This window comes from Podarcis gaigeae (assembly GCF_964106915.1).
Source record: "Podarcis gaigeae genome assembly, chromosome: 16".
Classification (NCBI taxonomy): domain Eukaryota; kingdom Metazoa; phylum Chordata; class Lepidosauria; order Squamata; family Lacertidae; genus Podarcis; species Podarcis gaigeae.
In genome coordinates this window covers 30,673,284-30,691,436 of record NC_139693.1, presented here as the reverse complement: position 1 = coordinate 30,691,436, position 18,153 = coordinate 30,673,284, and the positions used below count along the sequence as shown (strand labels likewise).

General features: G+C 47.6%; 1 protein-coding gene across 38 annotated transcripts in view; it reads left to right on the top strand.

The window, feature by feature from the left end:
* ARVCF (ARVCF delta catenin family member) overlaps positions 1 to 18,153 on the top strand; it is a 589,425-nt gene that overhangs the window by 437,236 nt on the left and 134,036 nt on the right. For 20 of the 38 annotated variants that reach the window (XM_083717050.1, XM_083717047.1, XM_083717026.1 and 17 more), the window contains one exon: positions 17,300 to 17,799. In XM_083717050.1, coding sequence (XP_083573176.1) covers positions 17,300 to 17,799 — 500 coding nt within the window. Of the gene's footprint in view, positions 1 to 17,296; positions 17,800 to 18,153 lie in introns of all 38 variants that reach the window. The other 18 variants (XM_083717021.1, XM_083717024.1, XM_083717023.1 and 15 more) reach the window with 1 other exon arrangement.

Below are 18,153 nucleotides of genomic sequence, written 5' to 3'. Positions count from 1 at the left end.
CAGGAGCCTTTGACAATAAATAATGCCTTCTGTTTAATGATGAAACCCCACGGTAATTAGCCTTTGATTGTGGGCTGGCCTTTGTTTTGTTTCTGTTTCGCTCCTGAGCTTTTCTTCCTTAAAAACAGATTTGGCATTCAGTTAAGGGCAGTAGGTTTGATGACACTTGAAACCAATGGAAGAAATATGACTGTCGATACACTTCAGGTGTCTCACTCCATTGCAGCCTCCCCTTCCTCTTCTGCCAGTGGCAGCTTTGCTCCTTTTCAGGATATGCCATTCGCCTCTAAACTCCAGTTCAGAATGCTTCTCTGAGCTTTTGAATTGGTGTGATCTAGTAGAACAACCTGCCCTTGGCTTAGTTCCTTGCAGTGGGGGGGCAACATGGAAAGAGAGGAAGATGGGAAATACAACAGCCTTTGGGAAAGGTTATTCATTTATGCATTTATTGAAATATTTGTAGACTGCAATTTCATAGTAATACAGCAAGGCAGTTGGCAACGTGCAAAATTGCAGTAAGATAAATAAAACATCAATCAATAAAGAAATTCACATTGCAAACTCCTTTCTGAGTAACAGAGCTCTTAAAGGTAAAGGTAAAGGGACCCCTGACCATTAGGTCCAGTTGTGGCCGACTCTCGGTTTGTGGTGCTCATCTCGCTTTATTGGCCGAGGGAGCCGGTGTACAGCTTCCGGGTCATGTGGCCAGCAGGACTAAGCCGCTTCTGGCGAACCAGAGCAGCGCACGGAAACGCCGTTTACCTTCCCGCCGGAACGGTACCTATTTATCTACTTGCACTTTGACATGCTTTCGAACTGCTAGGTTGGCAGGAGCAGGGACTGAGCAACGGGAGCTCACCCCGTCTCAGGGATTCGAACCGCCAACCTTCTGATCGGCAAGTCCTAGGGTCTGTGGTTTAACCCACAGTGCCACCCGTGTCCCAACAGAGCTCTTAGGGGACAGCTAAAATAAAGCAGGGATGATTCCTCCCAAACTTCTGCTGGCAGGAACTTCCACTGGACAGGACCTAAATACTCAGCCCTTAGTAAAGACCAGCCAAACCTTAGGGGAACGAGTTAGGCTGAGAAGCCACAACTGCCCCCCAAATCACCTAGCAAGCTGAGTGGAACCTTGGACCCTTAGTCTTATTGACTAAATGCTAGCCCATACTTGCTCTCAGCTTCTAAATTTCTCAGAGTAAAGTGACTCATTTGTTGTCCCTACATGGGATGGATGGCTTAGGGCTCCCAATGAGAAACGGGAGCCTGCGGCAGCTTTTGCAACTGATCACGATGAGACGATGAGAATGTGATAGCACATTCAAAAATTCAGTGCAGGGTCCCTTTATGATAGTTACAGCCGTGCCTCTTGTAGGATGATAAAGCCTCCTAAGATTATTGTGCAGTAATCTTTAAAAAATACAAAAATGATTAGGAATATGTTGCAACAATCAGTGGAGATCTACTGTTTTCTGTGCACCTAACATGGGCAAAGGATCTGGAGCACTCCTCCTTTCAAAGGGGCAAGTTGTGCTTTCCTTGAAATTCCATTGTATGTAATAGAATTTGCACCCCATTCTCTTGAAACTGAAGCACCCAGTGTTTTCAGTGTTTCCCACTCCCAGTTTTCCATGATGCTTTTCCCAACAGGCATTATGTCATGTCTTGTTGTTGTTGTTGTTGTTGTTCTTCTTCTTCTTCTTCTTCTTCTTCTTCTTCTTCTTCTTCTTCTTCTTCTTCTTATCACTCATAGCCAAGTAAGATTGTCTTCCATGAACAGGGTCTTAACAATGAGTCTGGGTGGCCACTTCTGGATCCACATGTCCTTCCACAGTGGAGACATAACTTTCTGGGCAGGAGTTGATCACAGTGAGCGTTTGCCAAGCGTGCCTTCCTCTCAGCACATTTCTTCCTTTTATTCTGAGTTTGAGTGTCTTCAAAGCCCACGACACCTTCAGTAAAGGCTGTTCTCCAACTGGGGTGCTCGCAGGCCATAATGTAATGTCACCACTCGTTATTATGAGAGCCAGTGTGGTGTAGTGGTTAAGAGCGATAGACTTGTAATCTGGGGAACCGGGTTCGATTCCCCGCTCCTCCACATGCAGCTGCTGGGTGACCTTGGACCAGTCACACTTCTCTGAAGTCTCTCAGCCCCACTCACCTCACAGAGTGTTTGTTGTGGGGGCGGAAATGAAAGGAGAATGTTAGCCGCTTTGAGACTCCTTTAGGTAATGATAAAGCGGGATATCAAATCCAAACTCGTTGGCTGCTGAGGGACATCCCTCCCTTAGCAGGGACGGATTTCGGTCTTTGGCGGTGCCCTGGGCAAGGCCAACATTCAGCATCCCCTGCCTCTCACCTTCTATTCTGTGCATGCACTATGGCAAAGCTGGGGCAACCCCCTTGGCCTGGTACCCAGTACAGTGGTACCTTGGGTTACATACGCTTCAGGTTACAGACGCTTCAGGTTACAGACTCCGCTAACCCAGAAATAGTACCTCGGGTTAAGAACTTAGCTTCAGGATGAGAACTGAAAGGAGGCCCCATTAGCTAAAGTGGTGCTTCAGGTTAAGAACAGTTTCAGGTTAAGAACAGACCTCCGGAACGAATTAAGTACTTAACCCGAGGTACCACTGTATAACTTCCCCATTTTTGTTGGAGAAATGTTGGAGGGCATGATGTTAACCAGGGTGTGATAGTGGCTAGAGTGCTGAACTAGAATTTGGGAGCTTAAAGACCCTAGCGGAAGATGGGAAACATTGGATACAGCCCATTATATCTGTTCTGTATGACAACACTTGAATTCGGAACTTCATATAGAAGTTGGCATGGCAGCCACACAGAGGCAGAGGCTGGCCAGGCAATTGTGATTATCAAGGCAGGAAATAACCGTGTCATGCAAGTCCAGTTCCTGCAGAGGAACACTCAGCAGCTTGGTTGGTTTCTGAAAGTGGCAATAATATCTGCTTTCGCCGCCTGTTGCCAGCTGCATTGTTTGTCCATTGGCCGAGTTTCATTTATCGCCAGAATTATTAACCTTTCAAGACTTATTGAAAATCAATTCCTGCACTCATTTCTAAGTGGGAAGGAAGCCGCCAGGCTCTCTTTTCATGTCCGATCTCTGAGGGATAGTTGTTTACACCAGGATGGGAGAGTGGGGGGGTTAGTGGGAAGCAACAATAAATCAGCACAACATGTCACTAAGTGGAGAAATAGTTGGCGGGGGCGGGGGGGCTGAGCTGCAGAAATGTGGCCAAGCAAGTGGTGTCTTAAGACCTGGAGCCTTTCTAAAGGGTACTTTCAAAAGTCAATGGAAAAGTAATAATCATCATTCCGGTTGGGTCCCAAGTTGCAGGTCGAGTTGAAAGATGAGTCTCAGGTTCGGTATACCCATCCCCTAAATTTCCAGTGTTTGGATGTCGGTGCCATTAGTTTTGTAGTCAGAACAGAATCGGCCATGCACAAGGTGGAGGCATTGAGAGGGGCAGATTTTGGGAAAGTGACCAGTTCCCCTGTACAGTGGTAATAATAATAATAATAATAATAATAATAATAATAATAATAATAATAATAATAATAATAATAATAAATTTTATTAATATCCCGCCCTCCCCAGCCGAAGTCGGGCTCAGGGCGGCTAACAACAATCAAACAATCAAACTATCAGATATTCACACATTCTAAAAATATTTCATTATAAAAATCAATTAAAATCGAATTAATGGCAACTAATTAAGCAAGATTCTGTGCAGGTTGCCAGAGGAGGGAGTCAGGCTGCGCCCTGACCAAAGGCCTGGTGGAACAACTCTGTCTTGCAGGCCCTGCGGAAGGATGTCAGGTCCCGCAGGGCCCTAGTCTCTTGTGACAGAGCGTTCCACCAGATTGGAGCCGCAGCCGAGAAGGCCCTGGCTCTAGTTGAGGCCAGCCTAACCTCTCTGAGGCCTGGGACCTTGAGGATGTTATTATTTGCAGACCGTAGGTTTCTCTGTGGGGCATACCAGGAGAGGCGGTCCCGTAGGTACGAGGGTCCTAGGCCGTATAGGGTACCTCGGGCTAAGTACTTAATTCGTTCCGGAGGTCCGTTCTTAACCTGAAACTGTTCTTAACCTGAAGCACCACTTTAGCTAATGGGGCCTCCGGCTGCCACCGTGCCGCCAGAGCACGAATTCTGTTCTCATCCTGAAGCAAAGTTCTTAACCCGAGGTACCATTTCTGGGTTAGTGGAGTCTGTAACCTGAAGCGTATGTAACCTGAGGTACCACTGTATTACAGTCGTACCTCAGCTCCCGAACGTCTTGGGAGACGAACGTTCCGGCTCCCGAACAATCAAAAATCAGAAGTGAGTGTTCCGGTTTTCGAACATTTTTTTGGAAACTGAACGTCCAATGTGGCTTCCACTATTCTTTCTGGTGCGCCAGCACAATCAGGAACCAAACAGAAGCCACACCTTGGTTTCCGAACTTTTTGGAAGTCGAACAGACTTCCAAAACAGATTCCTTTTGACTTCTGAGGTACGTCTGTATTATTATATTCATTCATTCATTCATTCATTCATTTAAATGTATACCCTGCCCATCTGACTAGGTTGACACAGCCACTCTGGGTGGCTTCCAAAATATATAAAAACATAATAAACATTGAGCATTAAAAAGCTTCCCTATATAGGGCTGCCTTCAGATGTCTTCTAAAGGTTGTATAGTTACTTATCTGCTTGGCTCAGGGGTTGCATAACTCCATACCCTCCAACATTTCTCTGAAGAAAATAAGGATGTCCTAAGGAAAAGCAGCAGGGAACGCGGGTGGCGCTGTGGGTTAAACCACAGAGCCTAGGACTTGCCGATCAGAAGGTCAGCAGTTTGAATCCCCGCGACGGGGTGAGCTCCCGTTGCTCTGTCCCTGCTCCTGCCAACCTAGCAGTTCGAAAGTACGTCAAAGTGCAAGTAGATAAATAGGTACCGCTCCGGTGGGAAGGTAAACAGCGTTTCTGTGCGCTGCTCTGGTTCGCCATGACCCGGAAGCTGTACGCCGGCTCCCTCGGCCAATAAAGCGAGATGAGCGCCGCAACCCCAGAGTCGGTCATGACTGGAACTAATGGTCAGGGGTCCCATGATTCACCTGGGGAAGGAACTGGCAAACCACTCCAGTATTTTGCCAAGAAAACTCCATGGGCATAAAAAAGGAGAAGCTTTGAGAAGAAAGTGAGAGTTTCCAAGGCATGCTCTGATTCATGGGATCATGGAAAGTCAAACACGACTAAGACGACTAAACAACAAAGGAAAAGCGGACACTTTGGGATCAAATCAGAAACTGAACAGCTTCTGTAAATTCAGGACAGTCCCTGGAAAATAGGAGCACTTGGGGGGTCTGTGGCATGTTCATGCTGACTTATAAGAGCTGCAGCAACAAGTGTAGAAACCAGAGCTCAAAAAGAAGGTGGGAGGGAGGTTGATTTCCTGATGGCTCCTTGTAGCAATCGGCCTAGTGCTGCTTTTTCTTCTTCGACCGGCGCTACAGCCTTCTCTGCGTACCTGCCGGCGATTCCAGCAGATGGGTTAAACCTGTAATCCCTTTGCTAATTGTCAGTTGCCTGGTTCCTTGCATATCTGATTGGACAGGTAGCTGGCTATTTGCTCCCCTCTCCCTCTCTCCTCTCACTGCTGACCCAATTTCAGAACACTCGCATTTGAATATAGATTGGAAAGCGGGGTGGCGGCGAAACGGAACGGCTTCTTCCGAGAGCGCTTTCAAATGCACAAGAAAGCAGATTTTCCGTCTGTCTGCACACCAATGTGCGTCCATACGTCTTGTGCTAATTTTTGTCAAGCCGTAACAGCAGATGGTGATAAGAGCCTTGCTCAGCCAGACGAAAGGGCTGCCAAGTCCGGTATCCTGTTTTTCCGGGCCACGGCATGGAGAAAGTGAAGAGGGGAGAGTCTTTCTCCTTCTCTCATGGCACTAGAACTTAGGGACCTCATATTTACAGGACCGCCTCTCCTGGTCTGCCCCGCAGAGGACCTTAAGGTCCATGAATAATCATAGTTTAGAGGTCCTGGGCCCTAAGGAAGTCAGATTATCTTCCACCAGGGCCAGGGCCTTCTCAGTGATGGCTCCGACCAGGTGGAATACTCTGTCCCATGAGACCAGGGCCCTGCAGGATTTAACCTCCTTCTGCAGGGCCTGTAAAACAGAGCTATTCCGCCTGACTTTCAATTTGAATTTAGCCTGATCTTTTATTCCCCTTCCTTCCCTCCCCCTCCCCTTTTTATGAAGATTACCCGCTCTGAGATCCCACAGCTAATTCTCCCCTGGTCTCCTCGCTGGCCCAAATAGGACTAATTTAGCCACCTAGCCCTGGTGATCATCTAATGTTTATTGGGTGGATTTTCCCCCTAATCTGATTTTTGATTTTATTGTTATTCACGTTTTATACTGTATTTTATGCTGTTTTTTGTAGCATCAATTAAGTCTTATAAACCAGGCTCATGTTATGTCCTGCAGTGACCCGGAAGTACCAGAAAGGGTAACTTCTGGGTTTCACCGCTTGCACATGCGCAGAAGCGCTAAATTGTGTGTCGCGCATGCGCACTAGCGCCAAATCTTACCACGCACCTGCGAAGATATGGCGCTTCAGGTTGCGGGCTTTTCATGTTGCAAACAGGCCTCCAGAATGGATCCCGTTCGCAACCAGAGGTACCACTGTACTCGTCTCATCCTTGAATTTTTTTCCCAATAAAAACAATTTCAAAAAAGAGAGATCTCAATGGCTACTTGTCACAATGGGTGTGTTCTACCTCCACTGAGTACCAATTGCTCTGGAATCACAGCAGGGAGAGGGTTGTTGCGTTCAGATCCTGCTTTCAGGCTCTCCATAGGGATCTGGTCGGCCACTGTGAGAACAGGATTCAGGACTAGATGGGCCATTGGCCCCACCCGGTAGGATTCTTCTTACATTCATAGTCTAAACTGTGGCAGCGAGGATTCTGTTGGGAGCATTAGGTTGTGGCCACATTGCCCTCCTTCTGAAACATCTGCACTGGTTGCCATTTTTTTCTGGGCCCAATTCAAAGTTCTTTTAAAGGCCCAAATGGTCCAGGACCCAGGTACTTCAAAGAGCACTTTCGCCAATATTGACTTGCCTGTCTTCTTAGCTCAGCAAATACGTCCCTCCTTTATGTTCCCTGCGTAGGAAATGTGAGGTGCAGGGGGCCGAAGAAGAGCCTTTAAAGTGGTGGCTCCATGTATCTGGAACTCCCTCCCCACTCAGATGCCTCTTGCCACTTCAGTTTGTTCTCTTACATGAGAGGTTATGAGGCACACCTCTTAGGTCAAGCTTACAAGGCTGTGTGTGTGTGTGTGTGTGTGTGTGTGTGTGTGTGGATAATGTGCTTAGGATGAATGTCCGCCCTGTGTGCTGTTGCGCTGATTATGATGCTTTTTACGTTGTTGCTGTTTTCATCCAATATATTTTTAAAATTAAGTCTGCCCTTGTTTTATTTCTATACTTGCTACCTGCTGAGACCATAAGGTGAAGGGCGATGTGGAAATATTTGTGCGACATATATATATATATATATATATATATATATATATATATATCACACTAAACCGTAAGGTTTGAAACTTTGAACAAGCGAAACGTTGGAGAAAGGAGGTTGGGGGATTAAGCGCAGAGCTTAATCTTTTATATGTAAACAGTATATGGAAAACTGAATGCATTCATCATTCCCTCGGCTTTGGTGTGTGCTGCTGTTAGAGAAATGCTGAATCCTTCCTTCCTTCCTTCCTTCCTTCCTTCCTTCCTTCCTTCCTTCCTTCCTTCCTTCCTTCCTTCCCCTTTGGTGAGGCTACTTTCAGGACTGGGGAACCTCAGGTTTCTGGGCCAAACATGGCCCTCCAGGCATGAGTGTCTGGCCCTCGGCACTCCAACCAACCACATCCTCTGGTGGCACTGTTTTGCACTCTCCTTGAGTGCCTTTGCCTAGTTCAAATGTGTCCTGGAGCTCTGAAAATGCTTCTTGTTGCCTGGATGGCATGGAGAGAGAGGGGCATTACAAGTGTGTAGAAACCAGCCTAGCGAACTGAGCTTACAATTACCGATGTCAGACCCTCCAAGTCTCCCTATTTTCCAAAGACAGCTCCGGATTTACAGAAGCCATACCAGTTTCTGATTCGATCCTGTAATGTCCTGCTTTTCCTTAGGACATCCCTATTTCCATGGGACAAAGGTTGGAATGTATGAAGTTATGTGACCCCTGAGCCAAGGAGGTACATAACTAAACAACCTTTAGAAGACATTGGAAGGCAGCCCTGTATAAGGAAGGTTTTTTAAAAATGCTTAATGTTTTATTATGTTTTTATATATGTTGGAAGCTACCCAGAGTGGCTGGGGCAACCCAGTCAGATGGGCGGGGTATAAATAATATTATTATAATTATGGAATAAAGGTAAAGGGACCTCTGACCATTAGGTCCAGTCGTGACCGGCTCTGGGGTTGCGGCACTCATCTCGCTTTATTGGCCAAGGGAGCCGGCGTACAGCTTCCGGGTCATGTGGCCAGCAGGACTAAGCCGCTTCTGGCGAACCAGAGCAGCGCACAGAAACGTCGTTTACCTTCCCGCTGGAGCGGTACCTATTTATCTACTTGCACTTTGACGTGCTTTCAAACTGCTAGGTTGGCAGGAGCAGGAGCAACAGGAGCTCACCCTGTCGCGAGGATTCAAACCACCGACCTTCTGATCGGCAAGTCCTAGGCTCTGTGGTTTAGACCACATCGCCATCCGCGTCCCTTTAATTATGGACGAGGACATCCCTATTTTCATCCGAGAAATGTTGGAGGGTTTGCTATGTTGGTCTACCCACTTTGGCCTGTGGCCCCACCCATCACTGCCATGCGGCCCCTAGAAGGTTGTGCAGAAGAGAATGTGGCCCCGGACTCATGTTCCCTGGACCAGGGAGGATGCCATCGCCTTTCCCCCTAGACGTACTATCTTTGCACTTCCCTCTCCATGTTTTCTCCTGTTTCCTTCTCCATCAATCAGCGGCGCCTCTCCCTCCCTCCTGCCTTCTGTCAAACTCACTCTGTGCTTTTATAGGGACATCTTTCCTGTGCTCATATTTCTTAGATCTTTCTGCTAGCTTTGCCCGGAATCCTTCATGCTCTCCCTCACTCCTACCTTCACAAGAATGCCCATTTGTTCAGCCTTGTGGCCCATCCATCTCGCTCTGAATATTCCTCATCTTCCACCCACAGAGCTAAAAATAAACAAGCCATCCTTCTTTTCATTTGTCTTGAGTGAATAGCTGCTGTTTGGGCTTCTAACCACCCTGCCCTCCTCCTATGGTGATATTTTCATTTGCTTCTTTTTTCCGATTCCCATTCTCTCTCTCCTCCCACCCTCCATTTCCATCATTAATCTACCTTTCCTTCTAACAACGGCAAAGGCACTGAATCATCTTCATTTGTTTACTTCTGGAATTACCCAGCTGAGCCAACAAATTCAAGATATTTGTTCTGTGCCCCCTTCGTAACTTTGATCGTGGGAGGTTTCTCAATCTGCATTTTCATCAGGAATCCTGAAGGCCACCAATCACAGCAATTCCTCAGGAAGCTCCAGAGATATATTAAACTGTATTCGATTTGGAGCTCCAAGCACCATAACATTAAAGGTAAAGGTACCCCTGCCCGTTCGGGCCAGTCTTGCCAGACTCTAGGGTTGTGCGCTCATCTCACTCTATAGCAGTGTTTCCCAACCTTGGGTCTCCAGCTGCTGTTGGACTACAATTCCCATCATCCCTGACCATTGGTCTTGCTAGCAAGGGATGATGGGAGTTGTAGTCCAAAAACAGCTGGAGACCCAAGGTTGGGAAACACTGCTCTATAGGCCGGGAGCTAGCGCTGTCCGCAGACACTTCTGGGTCATGTGGCCAGCGTGACAAGCTGTATCTGGCGAGCCAGCGCAGCACACGGAACGCCGTTTACCTTCCCGCTGGTAAGCGGTCCCTATTTATCTACTTGCACCCGGAGGTGCTTTCGAACTGCTAGGTTGGCAGGCGCTGGGACCGAACGACAGGAGCGCACCCCGCCGCGGGGATTCGAACCGCCGACCATGCGATTGGCAAGTCCTAGGTGCTGAGGTTTTACCCACAGCACCACCCGCGTCCCGTAACATTAGGCCTCCTTTATAGCATAAACCTACCTTCTTATATGGATTATATATGGGTTATATGGGTTATATGGGTTATAGCATAAACCCACTACGTGGGTGGCACTGTGGGTTAAACCACAGAGCCTAGGGCTTGCCGATCAGAAGGTTGGCCGTTCGAATCCCTGCAACGGGGTGAGTTCCCGTTGCTCGGTCCCAGCTCCTGCCAACCTAGCAGTTTGAAAGCACATCAAAGTGCAAGTAGATAAATAGGTACCACTCCTAAACAGCGTTTCCGTGCGCTGCTCTGGTTCGCCAGAAGCGGCTTAGTCATGCTGGCCACATGGAAGCTGTATGCCGGCTCCCTCGGCCAATAAAGCGAGATGAGCGCCGCAACTCCAGAGTTGGCCATGACTGGACTTAACGGTCAGGGGTCCCTTTACCTTTAGCATCAAAATTTTGATGGATTTTCATGAGTACTTCTTTTTTCAAGGGCAAGTTGACAGGAAAATGGGGAACTGTGGGAAATTGAACTCACTCATCCCTGAAAGATTTAAGCATCCCACCCCACCCCTACCCCACTTGGATGCTACAGGAGCTCCGGGGATGCTGGAAAATATAGGCCTTAGCATGGATACCCTGGAAGCCACAAGGACTCCTTGCCACTGCAGGAGACTCTTGTCACTTTCTACAGAAATTGAGTGTGTGATAGGAATTTTGAGGTCTTGTTGTTGTTTAGTCGTTTAGTCGTGTCCAACTCTTCATGACCCCCATGGACCAGAGCACGCCAGGCACTTAGTCTTAGATATATGGTAATGTTCATAAGTGTACCAACCAAGCACGTACATAGATCAGCACAGGAAGACCGACCTGGAACCATTTTGATTCTTAAACTGAGCAAATATATTATCTGCAAGGTCATAGTGGGAAACCTCCCCATTGTCTCTTTCCTCACAAATCCTGTCTTAAGGGCACATTTACGATATGAATAGGGTGTGAGCCTGTGACCTGGCCCAGGAACTAAGTATTTATCATTACAGAAGACTGGCCAGGCTCCCCAGGAAATCCAATCAAGTAACCTGCCAGACAGGTGATAAACAAGGACAAGAGAAAAACAACATTCAAATTTCTGTTTTAGACTTGTCTTTTCTGTGATGAAGGTATGATATATCTGAGGGGTGGTCTTATGTTACAACCCTTCTGTGATGTATGTATGATGTTTCTGGGGGTGGTCTTGATCTACAGGGTGGCAATTATAAGGCCTTGCGCGCCATCGTTCTGGGTTCCTCCTCCTCTCCTGTGGGTGAGGGGAGCCCCCGTTGCAACAGATCAATAAAGATCAAGCTTACTAGCTGCTTTGCTTCTCAATATTCTCTGGTTGGCCTCTGTTATTTTCTCCTACCAATAGGGAACCTATGTAAGGACTCTATATGGGCTCTTGGATACCCCATAAGGGAAAAGGGCAATTTTTGTTTACAACAGGTACCTTGGGGGAATGCATTTCCTTGTGTCCCTGCAACCTAGGATTCTACTGTTCTGGCCTTCATGAGGCACCAAGCCTAAAAGGATGTCACATAGAGGAGGGAGAAAGGTTGTTTTCTGCTGCTCCAGAGAAGCGGACACGGAACAATGGATCCAAACTACAAGAAAGAAGATTCCACCTAAGCATTAGGAAGAACTTCCTGGCAGTAAGAGCTGTTCGACAGTGGAATTTGCTGCCAAGGAGTGTGGTGGAGTCTCCTTCTTTGGAGGTCTTTAAGCAGAGGCTTGACAACCATATGTCAGGAGTGCTCTGATGGTGTTTCCTGCTTGGCAGGGGGTTGGACTCGATGGCCCTTGTGGTCTCTTCCAACTCTATGATTTTATGATTCTAAGCTAGAAAGGGGCTTTCAGGTGAAAAGATGCACACTTTGTAAAGCATGCAAGCATTATGCAAGCGGAAGGGAAGTTTGCATACCGAACCAGCATCATCGCTACTTAGATCAAACCAAAAGAAATGCAAGAAAGCGTTACCACAGGAAGCAGCGGGTGAGGGTTGTTGCCTGCTTACAACCCATCCATCTGTTACCCCGGATAAATGCACATTAAAAGCATCTCGCCCCTTTCCATGTGGACCACTCTCATTCTATTTGTGCATCTGGAAAGGGGAAGCTGTTTGAAGCAGAGAGCATCCTTACGGGTTGCTCCTTGTGTGCCGTAGCTTCCTGGGAAAGGCTTCCAAAGTGTTAATCTCGTTGTGAAGGCTAGTGGCTGTAAGAGCTAACGGGATGGCAGCAGGGTCTGTAATCCTGTTTGTTTTGCAATAATGGGCTCATTGAGGGAGGCTTTGGTTGGAAGGGACAAAGTCCGAACAAAGAAGGCCTTAGACACAGTTTAATAGTGGTGGAGTGAGTTATAGGAACTCCAAGCCAGTATCCCTCTGACTCCAAAGACTATGGTTTCTCCTGTCAATATGCTGCTTCTCTTTTGACAATGACAACCAACCTGAGAGCTTATCGGATTCCTCCAGGCTGTGTCTGGATAGGCAAAAGAAGATATTGGTAGGTATAAAAACAGGGGTTAGAGAGAATGTGTGTGTGTTGTTTGTTTGTTTGTTTTCCATAGAAAAGGCACTTCTACAAGTGCCACATAATGTTCCTCTGCACTTGCAAGAAAGCGATCCTTTAGTATAACAGCACCTATATTTTGGAAATCTCAGCCCATTGATTAGGCAGGCACCTATTGTTTTTAGCACCCTGCTTAAAAAATGCTTTTTTGTTCTGGCAACCCTACCTAGGCATGTCATTTTAGCTTGTAGTGTTGTTTTGATACCTGTCTTCAAATTACTGATTGTATTTTAACTTATTTTTATGCCACATGTTTTTAGCGTTTTGGGTTTTTTATTTGCAGCTTTGATTAATCTTTTGGACTGGCTATTGCAAACTGCTTAGAGGTCTTTTGTTCTAGGGAGCAGCATATACATTTTGTAGAAGAAATGAAGTGGAATGGGAACGCCCACAGAGCCCCAGAATCATTCTCTTAACACCAAGGATTCTGAAAGATGTGAACCAATAGGCAGTGCCTCTGAGCATGTGAAAAGTGCCTTAACCTCAGCATAGCGTAATGTGCTGAACCTTGAATGTGACTTCTCATCAGACTTTAGTTTTGGTACCTCCCAGGTTCAGAAGTTAACCAGAGGATGGGAAAGTAGCGTAGCTCATAGTTTGCATGTAGGGAAGTGGGAGAAATTTGATTTGATTTGCACTGAAAGGCGACTCTTACCCAATTCCTTGAAACAATATGCACAGCCATCCTTTGAAATTCACATTTCTCCAAATTTTGCAAGGCCGCTCTGCAGGCATTTAATGTGGACTGAAAGGCATACATTAGGGGGAAGTGTGCAGATGTTCCCTGCCTGGAATGTCACGGCCAGAGCAGCTGTCTTGCATGGGGAAGTCTCCATGCTCATTCCTTGAAATCTCTATTTAGGGCTGCCCAACGCCTGAAACCCCGGAGAGCTATTTGGGTGCCCAGGCAACACGGAGCCCACCGCCCCGCACAGTATACGAGATCCAGGAACCACTCGGGATGAAATTATTTTGGTTCAAATTAAGCCACGACTTTATTGATTATTACCATAAGGGGTTTGGGCTTAGGTCTGGGTATACATTGGTACCTCGGGATGCGAATGGGATCCGTTCCAGAGCCCCGTTCACATCCTGAAGCAAACGTGAGATGCGTCTGCACGTCTGCGTGGGTCGCGATTTGCTGCTTCCGCGCATGCGCGTGAGGTCATTTTGAGCATCTGTGCATGCACGAGCGGCGAAACCCGGAAGTAACATGCTCCGTTACTTCTGGGTCGCCGCGGAGCGCAACCCAAAAATATTTAAGCTGAAGCGTATTCATCCTGAGGTATGACTGAAGCCTTCATTGGAGGGATACCTGAAGGAGCATCTCCACCACCATCATTCTGCCCAGACACTGAGGTCCAGCGCCGAGGGCCTTCTGGTGGTTCCCTCACTGCAACAAGCAAAGTTAAAGGGAACCAGGCAGAGGGCCTTCTCAGTAGGGGTGCCCGCCCTGTGGAACACCCTCCCACCAGATGTCAAGGAAATTAAACAAAATCTGACCTTTAGAAGGCATCTGAAGGCAGCCCTGTTTAGGGAAGTTTTTAATGACTGATGTTTTAATCTATTTTTAATCTTTTGTTTGAAGCTGCTCAGAGTGGCTGGGGAAACCCAGCCAGATGGGTGGGGTATAAATAAATTATTATTATTATTATTATTATTATTAGTAGTAGTAGTAGTAGTAGTAGTATTACGCTTTGCCAGTAGAAGGCCTCAGGCTTAATCCCTGGCACCTCCAGTTTTACAAGGATCTCAGGCAACAAGCTAGGAAATATCTTTGCCCGAGACCACAGAGAGCCTGTGGTTGCTCTATGTTGAATATAATAATTCCCATTGTATGTTAGAGAGGGATGTAGGTGGCGCTGTGGTCTAAACCACTAAGCCTCTTGGGCTTGCCGATCAGAAGGTCGGCGGTTCGAATCCCTGCAACGGAGTGAGCTCCTGTTGCTCTGTCCCAGCTCCTGCCAACCTATCAGTTTAAAAGCACACCACTGCAAGTAGATGTGGCGGGAAAGCAAACGGCATTTTCATGTGCTCTGGTTTCCGTTATGATGTCCCGTTGTGCCAGAAGTGGTTTAGTTATGCTGGCCACATGACCTGGAAAGCTGTCTGTGGACAAATGCCGGTTCCCTCGGCCTGAAAGCAAGCTGACCGCCGCAACTCCAGAGTCGCCTTTGACTGGACTTAACCATCCAGGGGTCCTTTACCTTCTTACCTTATAGCCTGCATCAACTGGCCCACCTGCTGTTTGATTCTCTGAAGGGCTCAAACCAGTGGCATACCCTGCAAGTGTCCTGATTTTCCGGGCACAGTCCTGGAATTACAAAAGCCATCCTGGCATCTGTACTGACCCAGGAATGTCCCTATTTCCTCTACCAGTGCCGCTGCTGCTGAACTCAGGGAGAAGAATGAGCCAGTGATTCTCCCAAGCGAGAGCGGCAGCTGCGAAGGAGCATCCCGTTGTCTCCCCATGGCTTCTTCCTGGCCACCACTGGCGGCCTCCTCCCTTGGGTGGCTTGTAGCAGCTGCTGGAGTGCGGGGGAGGCCAAGGCCTCAGATAGGGTGTCCTGGAGAGTCACCTTTGAAAAAGAAAACTGGGGACCTAAAGGTCTCCATCCCAGTTTGGGGGTCATCAGGACAGAAGCTCTGGCTATTCTGGTTCCTTCTGCCTGGGACCGAGGGCAACAGCATCGGGAGCGAGTGCGAAACACCTGTTCGCACCATGCACAAAGAGGGAGAAGGGAAACCCCTGCACCTGTGAGTGGCGTTTAGGCGCTCATTATCCCTGCTTCTTACAAGGAAAAATATTGATGTGAATGTAACATTATTATCTTCCTTTATGCTGCAGAATGGAAACAGCTCTCCTGCATAAAAGCAGACATAATGGCTGTTGAGACAGTGTAAATTGCAGCCCTAAAAACTAATGAATTATACATATTCCAATAAGTGCGTCAATAAAAGGGTCTCTTGGTTTTTTTCCTCCCCTTTTTTTTTCTTTTTTGGCTTTCCCATGCTTACCCAATTTCTTCAGGCTATTTCTGTTTATTGATTTCTCCAGCAGCTGAATATAATCATACGGTAGAAGTGTTTGATAACACAAGCATTAATTGTAGCATCGAAAAAGGCTAATTTGGAAAGATTAGTCACCCTGAGAGTCTAACCTGTTAATTTGGTTCAGTCCCTGATTGGATTATATGACCCAGGGGTTAATTAGGGGGTTAGGCCCTCCAGATGTTCTTGAACTACAAGTCCCATCATTCCTCACCATTCATCATGCTTGGTGGGGCTGATGGGACTTGTAGTTCAACAACACCTAGATGTCCCTCTGGATCAGGCCAATGGCCCATCTAGTCCAGAATCCTGTTCTCACAGTGACCCAACCAGATGCCACAATGGGAATCATGTAAGCAGGAACCAAACACACGAGTCCTCTCTCCCCTCCCGTGGTTTCCACCAATTCTGCCAATCTCCACTGTCAATAATTTAAAAATAGCAAGAGAAATTAAACGTAAACAACTAACCCTTCCATGGCTGGCCTTGCTTCTCATTGCTCACAGGCTTCAGGCTTCCTGTCCTATAAAATATGAATATTAATGGATCGTCTTTAAACAAGTCTTTTTGTAACTCTGCTGGCCAGTTTTAGAATGTTGTGCTTAACTCTCTGATCTGTAGTAACTCAGATGTAACAACAACAACCACAATTTATTATTTATACCCCGCCTGTCTAGTTGGGTTCCCCCAGTCACTCTGGGCAGCTTCCAACAGATTATTAAAAACACGGTAAAACATCAAACATTAAAAACTTCCCTAAATAGGCCTGCCTTCAGATGTTTATCTGTTTGACAACTGATGGGAGGGCGCCACTACTAAGAAGGCCCTCTGCCTAGTGCCCTGTAACCTCACTTCTCGCAGGGAAGGAACAGCCAGAAGACCCTCGGAGCTGGACCTCAGTGTCCGGGCTGAACGATGGGAGTGGAGACACTCCTTCAGGGATACTGGGCCGAGGCCGATTAGGGCTTTAAAGGTCAGCACCAACACTTTGAATTGTGCTCGGAAACGTACTGGCAGCCAATGTAGGTATTTCAAGACCGGTGTTATGTGGTCTCAGCAGCCACTCCCAGTCACCAGTCTAGCTGCCACATTCTGGATTAATTGTAGTTTCCGGGTCACCTTCAAAGGTAGCCCCACGTAGAGCACATTGCAGTCGTCCATGCGGGAGATAACTTGAGCATGCACCACTCTGGTGAGACAGTCTGTGGTTAGGTAGGGTCTCTTGAATACAGCGGTTCTCAACCTGTGGGTCCCCAGATGTTGTTGGACTACAACTCCCATCATCCCTGAGTTCTGGCCTTGCTAGCTAGGGATGATGGGAGTTGTAGTTCAACAACATCTGGGGACCCACAGGTTGAGAGAGGCTGCTCTAATATATGGATGGGGTGGGGTCTGGCTTAGCATTCCTGGATGACGCTCCCAACATAGCCTGTTTAAAGGCACGATTCTTGTTTTAAAATCAGAACGCCTTCCAATATCTCCCCCTCTTTCTCTTAGCAGGGGTTACGATGACCCGATTGAGACCGAGATCGTCGACGAGAGGATCCCCTATCTGCATGGCAGCTATGCGGCGCCCTTGGCGCAGCCCGAGCGGGGGAGCATGGCCAGCATTGACCGCCTGGGCAAGCGCTCGCCTTCCATTGACAGCATCCGCAAAGACCCCCGCTGGCGGGACCCCGACCTCCCAGAAGTCATTGCCATGCTCAGCCACCCCATCGATCCGGTCAAGTCCAACGCGGCAGCGTATCTGCAGCACTTGTGCTACGAGAACGACAAAATCAAGAAGGACGTGAGGCACCTCAAAGGCATTCCTATTTTGGTGGGCCTCTTGGACCACCCCAAGCCCGAGGTGCATCGCAAGGCTTGCGGGGCGCTCAGAAACATATCCTACGGGAAGGATAATGAGAACAAGGTGGCGATAAAGAACTGCGATGGGATCCCGGCTTTGATCCGGTTGCTGCGGAAGACGAATGACATGGAAGTTCGGGAGCTCATTACAGGTCAGCACCTCTGTTTGTACCTCTGGGGATATGTTTGTTTTTATGGAAAACTTTTGCTTACTTCAACACCAGTCTGCAAAGTTTGCCGCGGAAGTAGGGCCCGTGGTCTGCCAACCATTTGGTCTGAATTTATTCCTTGATTGATTAATCATTTCGGTAAGGTAAACAGGTAAAGGACCGCTGGCGGTTAAGTCAAGTCAAAGGCGACTATAGGGTTGTGGCGCTCATCTCGCTTTCAGGCCGAGGGAGCTGGTGTTTGTCCACAGACAGCTTTCTGGGTCATGTGGCCAGCAGGACTAAACCGCTCCTGGTGCAGTGGGACACCGTGACAGAAACCAGAGCACACGGAAACAC